Source organism: Arvicola amphibius, chromosome 15 (assembly GCF_903992535.2).
Source record: "Arvicola amphibius chromosome 15, mArvAmp1.2, whole genome shotgun sequence".
Lineage (NCBI taxonomy): Eukaryota > Metazoa > Chordata > Mammalia > Rodentia > Cricetidae > Arvicola > Arvicola amphibius.
Window position 1 is genome coordinate 17,178,196 of NC_052061.1, and position 13,297 is coordinate 17,191,492.

At 41.0% G+C, this 13,297-nt stretch overlaps 1 protein-coding gene across 12 annotated transcripts in view; it reads left to right on the forward strand.

Annotated features, from left to right (window-relative positions):
- Positions 1–13,297, forward strand: part of Slc10a7 (solute carrier family 10 member 7) — a 214,165-nt gene that overhangs the window by 10,932 nt on the left and 189,936 nt on the right. For 11 of the 12 annotated variants that reach the window (XM_038312442.2, XM_038312438.2, XM_038312439.2 and 8 more), the window contains exons 3-4: positions 203–339; positions 4,768–4,843. In XM_038312442.2, coding sequence (XP_038168370.1) covers positions 203–339; positions 4,768–4,843 — 213 coding nt within the window. Of the gene's footprint in view, positions 1–202; positions 340–4,767; positions 4,844–13,297 lie in introns of those variants that run through there. The other variant, XM_038312450.1, reaches the window with a different exon arrangement.

Genomic DNA, 13,297 nt, shown 5'->3' on the forward strand with positions numbered 1-13,297 from the left:
AAATCAGATAACTCAGAGATTTTATATGAAGGTATTTTATAATTATCAGTATGTTCCTCTCTCAGAACCCCTTTCTTATACACGGAAAGATCTAAGATTTGAAACAATTCAGCATTGAAAGCTAAGGCCTGTGACGTTGCTTCACTAGCTCTCTCCAGGGGATTTCTCTTCTTACCTTTGCCCCGTGTCCTTCTCTCTGCAGGAGCTGACCAGTGCGCTGGTGCATTTGAAGCTGCATCTTTTCATCCAGACCTTCACACTAGCCTTCTTCCCAGCAACAATATGGCTCTTTCTTCAGCTCTTATCAGTCACGTCCATCAATGAATGGCTTTTAAAAGGGTATGTTTAAACCTTTGGATGGGTATTCTTTTAATGGGGCAGCTCTAGTAACGTTATTGTTTCCATGGCAACTGCAAACAAAAGGACTTGTGTGTTGTAAGGAAAGGAGACCACTTTTTAAATACTGTCTGGGGGAGATGGCTCAGGGGTTGAGAGTACTGACTGCTCTTCCAGAGGACCTGGGTCCAATTCCCAGCATCCACATGGCAGCTGACAATTGTCTGTAACTTCAAAATTTGACACCCAAAACACCAGTGCACATAAAAATAAATAAATTAGGAAAAACAAACACTATCTGTTAAAACAATAGTGTTTCATCAGAGGTTCAGTAAAGAATTGTTTAACAGAATCTTAAAGTAGATCCCTGTGCCTATTTTAAGGTTCCAGAATGCAGACTTTGTGGGTGTATAAAACGAGTAGGAGAGGACCTGGGGCCTGGCTCAGTGTTGAGGAACTGAGCATGCCTAGAACCCCAGGGCTCTGCAGACAGGAGGTTCTGTAGGCTTGCTGGCCAGCTTGGTTCCAGGTTCAGTTCCAGTCTCAACGGAAGAACATGGAGATTCAGAGTATCGTAGCTGCTGCACCCCGCCGCTTCACAGAGTGAGCGTCGGAAGATACTGGAGGCCTCCAGATGAGTCTGCATGGGAATGTAGGCTGCCCGCTGGCGCCTCACCTTGGCCATCTGTATCGGTCCAAGCATGGACTGCTGTGCTGAGCGCAACGCCCGTTTCTAGAGTGAACAGTTGAAGGGCATGCGTGTCACAGGTGCTTGGTTTTTCGCCTGGTCCGTTTCATGTTGTAGTTAATTTAGCAGAAGATTCAGTAGAATCTCTTCTTTCATGACAAATGTTACTATGTTTAATGAAAAGAACTCAACAATTGAAAAATTAATTAGGATAGTTTAAAACTAACCTCACTTGAGCATCATGTTGTAGCTGCTAAATCACTGACCCTAGAGCTCATAGGTTGTCCCCTGAGCCTACCCCTGACACACTCTATGACTTTCAGTAAAATTATCTCATACTGTAGACCTGCTTTTCTCTGTATAAATTGTGGACAGTCACGCCTTAACCACATATTTAATGATGACGTTGACTGTATCAAATCTTTCCATCCATGGCATGATTTCTTTGTTATCCATTTAGCCCTGCTGTGTGCTGGGGATTATTTCTGATGTTGGAGAGAGTATAGCAGACAAAAGTGGTCATGTGCTAGTGAATTGTCCAGAGGTGACAGATACTCAGAGCAGACATCCACAGGCAGTAGGATGGACATAATGAAAAAGAGTGACGTCAGAGGAAAGGGGTGCAGTGGGATTGGGCAACCAGGCTTTTGAGGAACTCTGATTCTTCCCAGAGTTCTTGGGGAGAATATTCTTGGGAAAGGAAGCAATGTACAAAGGCAGTCAGGCGGAAACAAGCCTGGGGAGTTTGTAGACAGGTTCAGTAAAGGAGGCCAGTGGGCATGTCCTGGTCATGTGGCGGAAGGGTGGCAGTATGTGGCGAGCACTGTGTTGAGGACTTATCTGGAAGCTGCAGGAAGCTGTTGCACGGGCTGTAGTGAGGGAAGCATGGGATGCGAGGCCTGCTTGCATGGGACTCTTGGTCGTGATGTGGATAGTAGGGGGCCTGAGATGAAACCAGGGGAACAAGTGTGGATGCTACTGAAATGTGGAGGCGTTGACAGAGAGATGAGTGTGGTGGGAGTGGTTGGAACCTCGAGTTTCTGTGACCTCTGCCTTGGAAGGCTGTGGTCGTCACCAGGAGATTAAGGCTTCAGGGTTGAGCCACGGGGTGAATGGCAACTTGATTTACTGAGCTCGGGGACACCAATGACCTAGAAGTAGGAAGGGAGATCAGGAATGCCCTTTTCACCATACTGCACTTCACAGAAGGAGCACTGCCTCTCACTAGGAGAGGTAAAATACCCCATAAATAAGATGACTTCTTTTCAGAGAAGTGATGTAATTCTGTGTACTACGAGTCAGGAAATACTGAACATCCGCTGTGCGTGGGGCATGCAACAAGTAGGAAGATGTTTTTGTTTTTTTGTTTCAGGGAACTCCCAATCCATTTGAATAATGCAACATATATATGCTATATGTGTGGGATATATATCTATATCTATATCTATATCTATATCTCTATATCTATATCTTCATATATATGAAGACTGGTGCTCAGCAAGGTTTGTGTCTGCCTAGAGTAGAGGGCTACAAAATGAAGCATTAGTGAGAGACATAAGATTTCTTTAGGGTCATCTCAGCAGAGTCTTTTAGTACCGGGCTGAAGAATCTGGGGCTTGAGGCTGTAGATAAAAGACCGCTTACAAAAGTGTGAAGCTGAGAGACTCGGGCTCTAAGAGGTGGCCCTCCGAAAGAGTGTTCTGATGGCACCTGATGTTTTATGAGGAGAGTAGTACCTGTCATCTGTGACGAGGTAGAATAGGTCGTGCGACCCCCACCAGGATGTCAAAGGGACCCACACTTGCTGACCCTTATCTAGAGTAATCTCTTCTCAGCTCCTTTTGGTCTCCCTTGGCCTCCCTAGCATGTTTATGTTCTGGTTGCTCTTCGGTCGCTGGGACAAGCTCTGTGACCAGTAGCAGCTTTGGAAGGGTGCATTTCATTATACACCAGGTAAGAGTCTTTTACTGCGGGAAATCAAAGCAGGAGCTCAGTCAGGAGCCTGGAGGCAGGCACTGAAGCAGGGACCATGGAAGAACGTGGCTTGTATTGCTTACTGGCTTGCTCTCTGTGCCTTACCTTTCTTAAACAACCCAGGCCCACAGAGTGTTAGGTTCGCCTATGTCGTGTAGTAATCAGGAAAACGCTGCACAGACCATGCTGTTGGCCAAGCGTATTAAGGCATCCCCTTGACTGAGGGTCCTTTTCCCAAGGTTGGTCAAGGTGACAGTGGAAACTAGTCAGTCAAGTTAGTTGGAAGGAGGATAGGCTCTACCTCAGAATCCTGGTAGGGTAAATGTGGGTAGCAGAGTCGGGTTGGAACCGCTCAGCAGTGAAAGGTGGAACCTTGGTTTTGGTGAACAGTTAATACTCTACTCCAGAAGTTCAGAGTAGATCATGAGGTGAAAGCTCGCTCCCATGATGAACTCTGAGAGAAAACCGACCTCCTAGAAGCTGAACAAATTTCTTCTGAAGAGCTGTTGTATTTCTCAGGGTTATCATTAGTAATAAGAGTTAATAGCTTAATATGTTCTGCTGGCACAGCACTAGGGAGGCTACAGCAGGAAGAGTGGGAATTTCAGGCTCACGCTATCCTCGGTTACATGGGGAGTTCAAGCCAGATCAGGTCTCAGAAAACCAGCCCACTAATCAAACAAAAACCAAAACAAATCTTCCCAGATCCCTGTTCTTACTTTATTTTGAGTGACAGGCCTCAGGCTGGCTTCTCCTGACTGTGTTTGTGTCCCGTGTCCTTGATGAACTTGCCCTCTGGTGAGGCCATGTTCTGTTCAAATCCTGAGGAATGTTCTCCAGTTCTAGTCCTTAGATTTACTGCCCATAGTTTGGTTTTCCTGGCATGCAGCTTATTTTCTACACTAACCGAGAGAATAGACTCACTCTCGTGACCATGGACATATGAGCGTTATTTAATTAAAACAATTAAAGTAGCTTTGGGAACTAACCCTGGGGTCTGAATTCAAGAAGTGTGAGACAGTATTCCTGCCTCCAAAATAACTTTACAACGTGAGAATGTTGTTTATTTGATGAAAATTAAAAATTGTAAAATGTAAACCTCTGTTTTATCATATATTTTTGAGCATTGGATGTCATCTTTAGGCATCATTTGTTATAAAAAGATCTTCTATAAAAATACAAGGAAGATTTTCTTTTGGGACAGAGGTTTGTGTTGCCCGTATTATCTTTGAGCTCATGTTCCTTCTGTCCCACCTTCTGCTGAGCTGTGAACACAGGTGTGTACCATTGTACTAGTTCCACGGGAAGAGATCTATGGCAATATCCCAAGATTATAGTATCTATTTTAATTATTGTTCAGTGATTCCACTTACTATAGCCTGCTTGTTTTTTGAGTGTGTGTGTGTGTGTGTGTGTGTGTGTGTGTGTGTGGAGATGGGGTCTCGTGCAGTGCTGGGATGGATCATAGACCTGCCGTATTTGATGTGTACAAAGGATGATACCCAGGGCACTGTACATGTTAAACAAGCACTCTGCCAGCTGAACTAAACCCCAGCCCTTCAAAGTTTAAATAATTTAAAAAATAAAACCATCCAAGCCTGTATAATGTCAGGAGCTCTCAGGGCCCACACATTTGCCGTATCTTCTAATCCATGTTGTCCCGTAGTGTCTCAGCTCAACACGGAGAGTATACCGACAAACGCTGTTATCTTTGATTTATAACTGGAAATGAGGAACTATTTACAATTGGATTTTCTTTTATTTTTCAGTTTGCAGACAGTAGGTTGCATGCCTCCCCCCGTGTCTTCCGCCGTGATTTTAACCAAGGCAGTTGGTGGAAATGAGGTGAGTCACGGGGATAACCTTATCTAAACACAAGTGTGCGCTGTGCTTCTATGTGGTTCAACACTGTGCTTTGGACATAAAAGAATCATTGCAGAGAACTCCTGTGAGCTGCTTATGAACGACATGGCTGTTTGCATGCACTGAGGCTGAAACTGGTGATGTGTGGAACTAGAATTTCTAATGAATTCACAAGAGAGAGGAGAGAAATGGAGATGGTGACCTTCCTATCTCAGTAGGAAGCCAAGGGATGAAGGACAGAGGAGTCCAAACTCACTGACTCGAGGCTGTGGCCACTTCCTAAAAAAAAAAAAGATAAATTGAATTATTGGGTTAAGTATGCTTATAAATATAGATGATATCAAATAAGAAATCAGACCACATTTCTAGGATGAGTTCAAAGAAATTCCCCAACTGTGGAAGAGTTCACTTTCAGCTGTTCGGATGCTCCTTACTCAGTTGAAAGGCCCCATAAAGTTATCCTAAGGGACCTTCCTTTCGCCCTCCGTTTTTATGTGAAAAAAGTGGTCTTGGGGAGCTGGAATAGTGTTTCCCATACATCCCTAGGTTCTGCTTCCTTAGCATCTCCTATAGTTTCCATCCACTTACTGCTTCTCAAAACACCTAACGGAATGTCTGCTGCGGTCTTTTAAAAAATAGCTTTGTTAATCTTACTACATGTGATAAACTCTACACATTTCTATCATCTAGATATCATCTATCGATCATATCCGTCATCAGTCTATCATTGATGTGCCCAATTATATTCTTATTTATCAATTTACCACCTATCTATAAATTATTCATCAATATCTACTATTTATGATATGATCCTTGTATCACTTAATCTATCTACCTACCTATCATTTTTGAATCAATATTTATTATCTGTCTAGCTATTATATATTTATGCATCTATCTATGTATCATTTCCCTGTCATTTGTGTGTCGATCCTCTCCCTGTGTCTGTGAAGCCATCGTTTAGAGTGAAGGCAGGCATCATGGTTGCACATTTTCTCAGCGCTGTTTAGCATCTTGGAACAGAAATGGAATGAAGTAGGGATACTCACTTGAGCAGTTTCTTTATGCCGAGTATTTTATTTGCCACTCAGTTTGGTATATCTAATCTAGAGCCTGTGTTAATTCACTCTAAGATATTGTGTGTCTCATTTTTTTGAATGCAGTTTCCTTAAGAGGAACGGCTAGACTGCAGTTATGAGAACCCCTCGCCTCCTGTGTCCACTCTGTGCCACTCACAGAGTCCTGAAGTTGGTAATTGTGAAGAGCAGAGATCTCTGGCTTTCAGCATGGGGGTAGGGAATTCCGGGGTGGACACCTGCATTTGCTGAGGTTTTCCTTGGTGTACCATCCATTGCCTGGATGAAGGGGAAGAGAGAGCAGGAGAAGGACTTTATAGCCTTAAGCCCCTTTTTATTTAGAATTAATTTATTCTTTTTTTTTTTTTAATATTTATTTATTATGCATACAATATTCTGTCTGTGTGTATGTCTGCAGGCCAGAAGAAGGCACCAGGCCTCATTACAGATGGTTGTGAGCCACCATGTGGTTGCCGGGAATTGAACTCAGGACCTCTGGAAGAACAGTCAGTGCTCTTAACCTCTGAGCCATCTCTCCAGCCCAGAATTAATTTATTCTTGAGGGTGAATCTCTCTTGTACCTCTCCGTAGACTGCAGCACCCAGTGTTAGAGAAGTGGTTCTCAACCTTGCCTTCTAATACGGTTCCGCGTGTTGTCGTGACCCCCAAACATAAATGTCCCCTCGCTACTTTGTCACTGTCGTTTTGCTGCTGTTACGGATTGTAATGTAAATATCTGATATGGAGCGTGGTCTTCAACAACCCCCGTGAAAGGGCCGATTAACCCCAAAGGGGTCGCTCACAACCCACAGACTGAGAGACGCTGCGTCAGAGGTTAAGTTTCCAGTGAGTAAATTCTGGGGGTACACTCACTTCACCTTTTGTTCTTTGGCGATGTTGTCCAGCCTGGCCCTGAGCCCACGGGCTCAAGTGATCCTTCTGCCTCTGCCTTCCCAACAGTAGTGACTGCAGACTTGCTGCTACATCTGCTGTGGGGGACTACTCAAAGCCTAGCACCCTGCAAAGTCTCCTGTGTCCCTTTGTCACCCCTTCCTCTCACCCTTCCTAGCACCCCTCTTCAGGACACAGGTGACCTTGGATCTGTTTCTGTCACCTTACGTCAGCTTGCATATCCCAGAGCTGTATGGAATAGAAGCATGCAGCATTCCTTTTGTGTTGTTTTTCTTTACTGACTTCTAGTACTCGTTGTAGTTATTTTGTGTTCATCAATCCTTTAGGCTTTTATTTATTGAATGATTTTGACTCTGGGTGGTGTTCTGCAGGGATGCAGATTGTTTATCCACTCACCTGTTGATAGACACAAGGACACTTTCCAGTTTGGAGGGTGAGTGTTCATGAACAACATGCATAACTTGTTTTTTGTTTTTCTGAGAAAGGGTTTCTCTATAGCTTTGGAGCCTGTCCTGGAATTAGCCCTCCTAGACAAGACTGGCCTTGAACTTATAGAGATCCGCCTGCCTCTGCCTCCCGCATGCTGGGATTAAAGGTGTGCACCACCACCACCTAGCCTCATGCACACTTTTTAACTGGACATGCACTGCTATTTCTCTTGGGAAAGTATATTAGTGGAATAATTGGGTCCTTTGATTTTTTTTTTATTGCCTTTGGACCAAAAAGTGTCATCTTTATATAGTTTTATATCCTGTTCATAGTTTCTGAAGTGAATAGTTTCCAACACTGGACAAAACTCTTTCTGTATCAGAATGGATATTTAACTGTTGAAAGAAATTTCCAAAGTAGTTGTATCATTTTACATTTAAATGTTCTGGAACCTGGTCATCACTCGATCTTGTCAGTTTTAAATTTTTAACATTCTAATATATCCATAGTGTTTTCTCATTATGGTTTTAATTAAATTTGTGTATTTGAGTGACTAATAGTGTTCAGTATCTTTTTTGTGCTTATTCACCCTCTATCTAAATGTCTTCTTGGCCAAAGTGCCTATTAAATCTTTGGCTCATTTTTTAGAATTGAGTGGTTTGCTTTCCTATAAGCATTGAGAAATTTATGTGTTTTGATATAGAGCTCTTCATCAGATATGTACACTGTAAACATTGTCCCCAGTCTTGTGTCTTGCCTTTCACTTCTATCGGTGTGACATGCAAGATGGTAAAGGCAGGAAAAGGTGTTTGGATTCTGCTGTGTTTTGAAGGCATAGGATGTATTGATGGGCACGTGTGACTCAAGGGAAAAGAGGGTCCAGACTGATTCCAGAGGTTTGGACTGAGCGGTGGAGAACATAGTGTTGCTCATGGAGAATACTGCTGGGTGGGATCGGGTTTTAGGGAGTGCTAGCCTAGGATGCTAGGGTATGATGGAAAGGTCTCGGTAGTAAAGCCTACACATTTACTCACACTTGCGCACATTTCTTCCTTGCTCATAATTTGTACTCCTTACGGTTCAATAGGGAAGTCTGGAGGTGCTGTTGTCTGGTAGGAACAACATTTGCATGGAATACGGAGAGTTTTCGGCAGCCATAACATTGGGTGGGAAGGGGGAACGTGATACCTGAAAACCACAGACGGGAACTTCCCTCAGCGAGGCTGGCAGTGCCGCCTGGAGTTCTGTAGAGCTGTAAATTGCTGGGAACTGAAGCTGGGTCCCCTGTGACAGCAGTGTGCTCGAGTGCACTCTCCAAGCCTAGCCGTGCCTCTTCACACCGTGCTTCTCTCCGCAACGTTGTCAGATGCCTTGGGGGAACACAGTTTTCAGTTATTTATATGCCTTCCATTTAAAATTATTTCTTTTTATTTTATGTTTTATGTGCTTTGGTGTTTTGCCTACATGTATGTCTGTGTAAAGGTGCCGGATCCTCTGGAATCAGAGTTACAGACAGTTGTGAGCTTCCATGTGGGTGCTGGGAATTAAACCTGGGTCCCCTGGAAGAGCAGTCAGTATTCATAACCTCGGAGCCATCTCTCCAGCCCCTATTAATTATTTCTTTTTTAAAAATTGTTTTTGTTGAACTATATATTTTTCTCCGATAACCTCCCTTCCTCTCCCCTCCCCTTCTGCCCTCTCCCATGGTTCCCATGCTCCCAATTTATTCAGGAGATCTTGTCTTTTTCTGCTGTAGGAATTCCTACAGCCAGTAGCCTTTAAGTTACCCGCCCACTTGGCCGTGGCCTCTTATACTATATATGCTCATGTAAACCTTGCATCCAGCCTCTTTTCTGGCTGTGGGATTCCATTGCTGTTCCCCATTCCAGCAGAGGATTGTGATCTGTAAGTCTACCCCTAAATAAATAACCTTATAGTACACTCAGTTCTGAGCTAGTGTAGGATTTCTTTTTTAGTGTCCGTCTTCTTTTTTATCCTTTCCGTGTAGATTGGATCTATGTAAGTCTCTCTTAGGGTCCTCTTTGTTGTCTAGGTTCTCTGGGATTGTGGATTATAGGCTTTTTTTAAATGTCTAAAAACCACTTATGAGTGAGTACGTTTGATATTTGTCCTTCCGGGTCTGGGTTACCTCACTCAGTATGATAGTTATTAGAGCCATCCATTTGGTCACAAATTCCAAAATGTCATTTTTTTATGCTGCGTAGAACTCCATCGTGTAAATGTACCACATTTTCCTTACCTGTTCTTCTATCGAGTGGCGTTTAGGTTTTTTCCAGGTTCTCGCTATGGCAAACAAAGCTGCTATGAACATAGTTGAGCACATGTCCTTGTGGCATGATTGAGCATCCTTTGGATATATACCCAAAAGTGGTGTTGCTGGGTCTTGAGGAAGGTTGTTTCCTAATTTTCTGAGAAATCGCCACACTGACATCCAAAGGGGCTCTACCAGCTTGCATGCCCACCAGCAATGCAGGAGTGTTCCCATTACCCCACAACCTCTCCAGCATAAGCTGTCATCAGTGTTTTTGATCTTGGCCATTCTTACAGGTGTAAGATGGAATCTCAGAGTTGTTTTGATTTGCATTTCTCTGATGACTAAGGATGTTGAGCATTTCCTTAAGTGTCTTTCAGCCATTTTAGTTTTCTCTTTTGAGAGGTCTCTGTTTAGGTCTGTACCCCATTTTTTATTGGATTATTTGTTCTTTTGATTACCAATTTCTTGAGTTCTTTGTATGTTTTGGAGATTAGCCCTCTGTCTGATGTGGGGTTGGTGAAGATCTTTTCCCATTTAGTAGGCTGCCATTTTGTCTTGTTGACCATGTCCTTTACAGAAGCTTTTCAGTTTCAGGAGGTTCCATTTATTAATTGTTTCTCTCAGTGTCTGTGCTACTGTGGTTATATTTAGGAAATGGTCTCCTGTGCCAATGCATTCAAGTGTTCTTCCCACTATGACAGTCATTGTAGTTGGTTTTATGTTGAGGTCTTTGATTTATTTGGACTTGAGTTTTGTACATGGCAATAGATATGGATCTATTTTCATTTTTCTACATGTTAAGATGCAGCTTTGCCAGCACTGTTTGTTGAATAGGTTTTCTTTTTTTCATTTTACATTTTTTTCTTCTTTGTCAAAAATGAGGTGTTTGTAGGTGTGTGGATTGATATCTGGGTCTTTGATTCGATTCTATTGGTCTTTCTGTCTGTTTTTATGCCAATACCAGGCTATTTTCAGTACCGTAGCTGTGTAGTAGAGTTTGAAGTCAGGGATTGTGATGCCTCCAGAAGTTCCTATTTTGTGCAGGACTGTTTTGGCTTTCCTGGATTTTTTGTTTTTCTGTATAAAGTTGAGTATTGTTCTTTCGAGGTCTGTGAAGAGTTTTGCTAGGATTTTGATGGGCATTAATTGAATCTGTAAATTCCTTTTGTTAAGATTGCCATTTTTACTATGTTACTACCCAAGAGCATAGGAGATTTTTCCATTTTCTGGTGTCTTCTTCAATTTCTTTTTTCAAAGACTTAAAAGTTCTTGTTATACAGGTTTTTCACTTGTTTGGTTAGAGTTACTCCAAGTTATTTTGTTATTTGTGGCTATTGTGAAATGTAATGTTTCTCTGATTTCTGTTTCAGCCCACTTATCATCTGTGTAAAGAAGGGCTACTGACTGAAGGTGTTTATGAGCTGTAGAATTTCCTTGGTATAAATTTTGGGGTCACAAGTATCACATATCATCAGCAAATAGTGAGTGTTTGACTTCTTCTTTTCCGATTTGTATCCCCTTTATCTCGTTTTGTTGTCTTATTGCTCTAACTATAATCTCAATAACTATATTGAATATATATAGAGAGAGTGGACAACCTTGTCATGTTCCTGATTTCAGTGGGATCACTTTGAGTTTCTGTCCATTTAGTTTAATGTTGGCTGTTGGCTTGCTATATATTGCCTTAATTATGTTTAGGTATGTTCCTTGTATCCCTGCTCTTTCCAAGACTGTTATCATGAAGGGATTTGTATTTTGTTAAAGGCTTTTTTAGCGTCTAATGAGATGATAGTGTGTTTTTTTTTTTCAGTTTGTTTATATGGTGGATTTTATTGACAGATTTTCATATGCTGTACAATTCCTGCACCTCTGGGATGAAACATGTTTGTCTACCACTTGTTCATGGTGGATGATTTTTCTGATGTGTTCTTGGATTCGCTTTGCCAGTATTTTGTTTAATATTTTTGCATCAATTGGTCTGTAATTCTCTTTCTTATTAATTCCATTTCTTAGTTGTGTCTTTGTGTGGTTTGAGTATCAGGGTAATTAATTGTAGCCTCATAAAAAGAGTTTGGCAATATTCCTTCTGTTTCTCTTGTGTGGAACAATTTGAGGAGTATTGGTATTAGTTCTTCTTTAAAAATCTTGTAGAATTCCTAGCTGAAATTATTATTATTATTATTATTATTATTATTATTATTATTATTTTGGTTTGATGATTGTTTCTATTTCTTTAGCAGTTATAGGTCTATTTAATTTGCTTATCTTGTCTTGATTTAATTTTGGTAAGTGATAATTATCTAGAAAATTGTCCATTTCCCTTAAGTTTCCCAATTTTGTGAAGTACAGGTTTTTGAAATATGACCACTTAATGCATCTCTGGTTTTCCACTGTGTCTGTTGTTATGTCCCCTGATTTCTGATTTTTTAATTTGGATATTCTCTCTCTCTGTTTCTTGGTTAGTTTGGATAAAGGTCTGTCTATTTTGTTGAATTTTGTTGAAGAACCAACTATTTGTCTCATTGATTCTTTGTACTGTTTTCTTTGTTTCTATTTTGTTGATTTCAGCTCTCAATTTGATTATTTCCTGACATCTCGACCTCCTGGGTGAGTTTACTTCTTTTTGTTGTAGAGGTTTCAGGTGTTCTGTTAACTCAGTGGTGTAGCATTTTTCCAGCTTCTTTAAGTAGGCATTTAGTGCTATGAACTTTCCTCTTAGCACTACTTTTAGTGTGTCCCATAAATTTGGTTATGTTGTGTGGTCATTTTCTTTGAATTTTAGAAAGTCTTTGATTTCTTTTTTTATTTCTTCCTTGAGCCATAGGTGATTTAGTTGAGCATTCTTAATTTCCATGTGTTTGTGGCCTTTCTGGAATTAGTGTTACTGTTGAATTTTAATTTAATCCATGGTGATCGATAAGATACATGGGGTTATTCATATATATATATATATATATGTGTGTGTGTATATATATATATATATATATATATATATATATATATATATATATAGTTTTCCTTTGTTACCTAGTATGTGGTCAATTTTTGAGAAGGTGCTGAGAAGGTATATTCTTTTATTTTTGGATGGAATGTTCTATAGATGTCTGCTAAGTCCATTTGAGTCATAACATTTGTTAATTCCCTGATTTCTCTGTTAATTTTCTTTCTGACAGACCTGTGGTGAGACTGGGGTCTTGAAGTCTCCCACTATTAGTGTGTAGGGTTTAATGTGTGGTTTAAGCTTTAGTAGTGTTTATTTTACATATGAGCATGCCCTTGTATTTGGGACATAGATGTTCAGTATTGAGATTTCCTCTTAACGGATTTTTCTTGTGACTATTATGAAATGTCTCTTTTGATTGTTTTAATTTGAAGTCTGTTTTGTTAGATATCAGTGTAGCTACATCAACTTGTTCTTAGGTCCATTTTATTGGAAAAAATTTTCCCACCCCTTTATTCTGAGGCAATGCCTGTCTTTCAGGTTGAGATGTGTTTCTTGTTTGCAGTAAAGGGATGGATTCTGTTTTTGTACCCAATCTGTTAGCCTGTGTTTATTTTTTTTTAGGTGAGTTGAGTCCATTTATACTAAGGGATATTAATGACCAATGTTTGCTATCTCCTATTAATTTAGTTTTCATTGTTGGTGATATTAATTTGTGTGTTTTCCCCTTCTTTGGGATTTGCTGCTGTGAGATCATCTATGTCTGTGTTTTAGTGGCTGTAGCTAACTTCCTTGGGTTGATG